Here is a 4,983-nt window from a genome sequence, read left to right as displayed (position 1 = left end):
TCAGCACCATAAAGCAGTACACTTTCAACTGTGGCCCGAAAGAAACCTATTTTGAGATGATTTTTTAGGTTTGATTTCCACACTTTCATCATTTTGTTGAGTGCACTCCAAGCGTGTCCAATTCTTATATTCATGTCCTTTTCACCGGATTGTATCCACGAACCAAGGTATTTGAAGTTATCTACTTGCTTCAATTTGTTCCCTGCCAGTGTGACAAGATCACCTACAGGTTGATTGTACAGCATGTATTCCATTTTCTTGTAGTTAACATGCAGACCCACTGTTTTCGCAGCAACCTCCAGCCTTAATAAGAGAAGTTGTGCCTCTTCAAGATAGTCAGAAATTAGGGCAAGATCATCCGCGAAATCAGTGTCGGTGATGTATGTTGCTACATGACGGGAGCTCTGCCGTGGTGTAAGAGTGAACCCAGTGTGTGTTTCTCTAGTAGCTTCTCTAAGGGCATAATCCAAGGCTATGATAAATAGGAAAGGTGTGAGTGTGTCTCCTTGCAGAACTCCCGCAAGAATTTCAAAGAATTCCGTATCACCATCAGGAGTTATCACCTGTGCTTCGGTGTCCTTGTAGAGTATGCTGATGGCATCCACTATCTTTGTTGGAATTCCATATGCCTTCAAGATCTCCATCAATTTCCCACGATGTATCGAATCAAAGGCTTTACTGAAGTCTACGAAAGTCAATATTGCAGGAAGCTGTTTTTCTTTTATTCCCTCTATGAGCCTACGCAGAGTTAAAATTTGCGGTAGTGTAGATCTACCCGTACGAAATCCATTTTGGTTCACCCTGAGCAGAGGATCCAGATGAGGTCTTATTCGATCTAATAGAATCTTGTTATAGATTTTCGCAGCTGTGACAGTTAGGGATATACCACGATAGTTTCCTGTGTCACCCAAGTCACCTTTCTTTGGTAGGGGTATTATTCCACTTTTAACCCATATATTCGGTCGATCACCATTGAATGTTTTGTTGCAGATGTCAAGCAATTGTTGATTTAAGGCACCAGTTTTCCAGACTTCAATTGGTATGTTGTCGAGACCATGTGCTTTGTTATTTTTGAAACCTTTGATACTTTTAACCAGTTCTTCCATGGTTATGTTATCCGTGTTGATGGGAAGAGGTTCATGTATTATGGAAGCAGTTGGTTTTATTGTGACACTGGGTGGTTGACCTAGCAGGTTTGAGAAGTGTAACTTCCATTTACTGACACGGTCTTCAGGACTTTTGGCTTTTATTCGACCCCTGTTTGTGCCCTTTCTTCTTGTGAACTCGTTTACCGTTTCCGATGCAAGACCGGATTTTTGGTGTTGTATAGCGTCAGTAATTGCATGAATCTTTTCATTCACATACTTCTCTTGTTCTCGATCGTAAGATTCCTGTAGCTCTTGCTTGGCCTCCTCCAGTTTTACAGCACTGCTTCTGGTATTTCTTCTCAAGGATACCTCATAAGCATTCTTCACCATTTCCCTTTTTTCTATGATGTTTTCATTTTCCCACGGAACGTGTTGCTTTATCTTGGCCTTCACAGGTACACTGATTTCTGCAGCTTTTTCATGGGCTGTCATGATATTCTCATACATCTGGTTTGCATCCTCATTACCATGTAAGTCCTGTAGAGTTTGGTATCGGTTGCAGACTTCAACAGTATACATGTCTTTGATGATGTTATCATTGAGAAGCTTGTTCCAATCGTATCTGATCTTTTTCTTACCAGATGGTTTACTTTGCCGCAGGCTTAGTCTTATTTTAGCTGTGACAATACGGTGATCAGATCCCACAGAACAGAAGGTGTTATAAGCTTCACAGTTTAAAGCACTATTTTTCCATTTGTTGTTTATTAGGATATAATCTATTTGACATTTGGCTCCAGATGGTGATGTATGAGTCCAAAGCTTACCTTCGCGCTTTTTAAAACTGGTGTTCAGCGGTTTGAGATTGCATTCTAACATGTAGTTTAGGAGCAATTGCCCATTCTCGTTGGTGTGTTTGTTGTAGACTGACCCCTTAGCATCACTTGCACCAATCTTTCCATTCATATCTCCGCCAATTAGTAAGACATTGTGTTTAGGAACAGCCTTAGTCAATTCTGATAATTCTGCATAGAATACCTCTCTGTCATCAACGTTAGATACATTGGTGGGGCTGTAGCAGGATATGACAGTAACAGCAGGATTTCCATTGAAAGTGGCAATGAGAATCCTTGGATTGATGGTTTCTACCGAGTTCAGTGCTTTGTGTGCTTTCGGACTGAGAAGTAAGCCAACACCTCGTATTGTTGAGTTATTTGTAGCTTTTTCAGCGGAAGATGTAATCATAACCCAACCTTTCTTCATGTCATGGTACTTCAACTCGATGTCATCATGGTAGATCCGATGTTCTTGGATGCATATGACATCAATGTTCTGTTCCTGAGCTAGTGCAGTTAGTTCACCTGTCCTTCCGATGGAGCTCAGAGTGCGACAGTTGAAAGTGGAAACAAGAGTAGTCTTTTTACACTTAAAAAGCCGGCAATCCTTCAAAATGTTTTGGCCAGTAGCATTCTTTTCGATCCCAGCCTGGCATCCCACTGGGGGACGCGCTCCTTGGTGACCCACGCGACGAGCGATGTGGTATGAAGAAGTTGTAGAATTGCTAGTCATGTTGTTTTTCAATTGCTTTCACACTTCCACGAGGAAGTACGATTCAGTACTAGTGGTCGCAACTCCTACTAGTAACCGCAGTTTTCTACTAATGAGAAATGGTTGATCCATGCCGTAGTGTTCAACAGTGTCATACATCATCCGCCATTGATCAAAACACGGATAGCCACAATATCTGTCTGCCGGTATTTGCCTATCAGTGCCACAGAAGAGCTGCTGCCCACTCCTGGATTTTTTGTCATCGAGGTTTACTCCTCTAATTGATTAAGATTTCGTCTGGTTCCTACCCTTCGACCTGTCTGGCATGGTTAAACCTGCCAGGAGACTTGCTCCCGCCAGCTTAGCTCTCCGGGTCATAGGAACACACAAGCTAATCCACCACGTCAAGGTACTTAATCAGTGGACCAGTAACTTGTCTTATAATAATAACAAAAACCCGACCAATAAACTTTATCATGATATTAATTTGAGGAGGACTCGGAAAAAAAATCCGAGTCCCAGATGGGATTTGAACCCACGACCCTCCGTGATCTAGTCGGATGCTCTAACCACTTGAGCTACTGGAGACTCTATGGTGAGCAAGGGCCAATTTGTGGGTCTCGACTGGAACTGCATCACGCGGCTACACAGCCAAGTAATGATAGGCACACAAGAAGTGAAGAAGTCACTAACAGCATCCCGCTGTCACCTTAAAGCATATCAAAGATGCTAAACTTTATAAACTTTATAATAAACTTTATGATCATTTTAAAACGCTACACACAGCACCTGATCCTAATACATTATCGACATTTCAAATACACATGTTAAACGATAAAAAGCGTTTGTAGGACAGCAACCATTTACAGTCGGCATTAGAGAACCCAATATCCATTGAAGAGATTGATAAAGCAATTAAAAAACTCAAAAACAAGAAGGCCGCTGGACTTGATGGAATAGGCAATGAATGATTAAAACAAGCTCAAGTTTTACAAAACATTCGCTTGAGAAACTTTTTAATCTGATTCTACAATCTGGAACATTTCCCACATCATGGAGTAAGCGAATAATCACTGCCTTGCATAAATCTGGAAACAAAGATGACCCCTCAAATTACAGAGGTATTTGCATTAGTAGTTGTCTCGGCAAAGTCTTTTGTTCTATTTTAAATACGAGATTATTAAACTTTTCAAACAATCACAAAATACTTCATCGCTCCCAAATTGGCTTTTTGCCCGGACATCGTGCATCTGAGCATATCTTTAATTTAAGAACATTAATAGACCAGCATGTTTCCTACTTCCCCAGAGGTAAACTTTATACTTGTTTTGTTGATTTTAACAAGGCATTTGACTCAATTTGGCACCAAAGTTTACTATACAAACTGTTGAAATATAACATAGGTGGCACCCTTTACAAAAAAATTTCCAGCATGTACCCTATTCCCATTCAATATGTTGTGTGAAAGACAATTATACTCGATCAGAATTTTTCAACTATGATAAAGGTGTACGACAAGGCTGTATTCTGTCACCGCTTCTATTTAACCTATATCTAAACGAACTACCCTTCATTCTAAATAACAATGCCAAAGATTCCATCTTACTACCAGATGTTTCTCACTTAAACTGTCTACTTTATGCCGATGATTTACTTCTAATATCTACCTCGGCAGAAGGTTTGCAACAAAGTCTTGACAGACTATCAAAATGTTGTCAGGATTGGCTTCTTAAGATTAATCCAACTAAAACCAAAGTTATGGTATTTCAGAAGAAAAGTAGAAAATCAGCAATAGGTAAACACAATTTTATGGTTAGCAATGAAAACATTGAAATCATCAATAATTATAGCTATCTTGGAGTGAAATTTTCTGCCAATGGAAATTTTACAAATCACAAGGAAAACTTAACAGAAAAAACAAAGAGATCCTTTTTTGCCACTCGTTATCTAGATTTTCTAAAATTAACAATTCACATCATCATCAACAAACTGTTCAATACACTATTTTTCCCAATTTTAACGTATTGCTCTGAAGTTTGGGGAATCTAAGATAAAAGTGATTATAGCTGCTGGGATAAAGACTTGATTGAGAAAATGCATGTACATTTTTGTAAGATGTGTTTAGGTTTAAACAAATGTTCACCAAATGTTGCATCGAGAAATGAACTTGGTAGATTATCTCTAAATTTACAAATAACAATCAAAATTTTCAAGTTTTGGATTCACCTTGAAAATCAACCCCCTGACAGCATCGATAAACTTTGCTTAAACATATCGGATAAAATGGCCGAAGAAAATAAATCAGGTCTAATAAATAAAATAAATCTTTGAGTACACAACTTCATATTTA

The 4,983-nt window shown here is 39.2% G+C and overlaps 1 protein-coding gene across 1 annotated transcript; it reads right to left on the bottom strand.

The window, feature by feature from the left end:
• Nucleotides 1-796: 796 nt before the first annotated feature.
• On the bottom strand, nucleotides 797-2,654 carry LOC140931681 (uncharacterized). Its single transcript, XM_073381456.1, has 2 exons — nucleotides 887-2,654; nucleotides 797-801 (listed from the first exon to the last, which is right to left on the bottom strand). The coding sequence occupies exons 1-2, from the start codon at nucleotides 2,652-2,654 to the stop codon at nucleotides 797-799; spliced, it is 1,773 nt and encodes a 590-aa protein (XP_073237557.1).
• Between the last annotated feature and the right edge of the window lie 2,329 nt (nucleotides 2,655-4,983).

The sequence above is a fragment of the Porites lutea genome, chromosome 3 (assembly GCF_958299795.1).
Source record: "Porites lutea chromosome 3, jaPorLute2.1, whole genome shotgun sequence".
NCBI classification, from domain to species: domain Eukaryota; kingdom Metazoa; phylum Cnidaria; class Anthozoa; order Scleractinia; family Poritidae; genus Porites; species Porites lutea.
Note: the sequence above shows the minus strand (reverse complement) of the source record. Positions and strands in the feature narration are given on the sequence as shown.

Bases quoted from the DNA above. Each gene is read 5' to 3' on its own strand.
- LOC140931681 (XM_073381456.1), bottom strand. From the start codon at position 2,654: ATGACTAGCAATTCTACAACTTCTTCATACCACATCGCTCGTCGCGTG.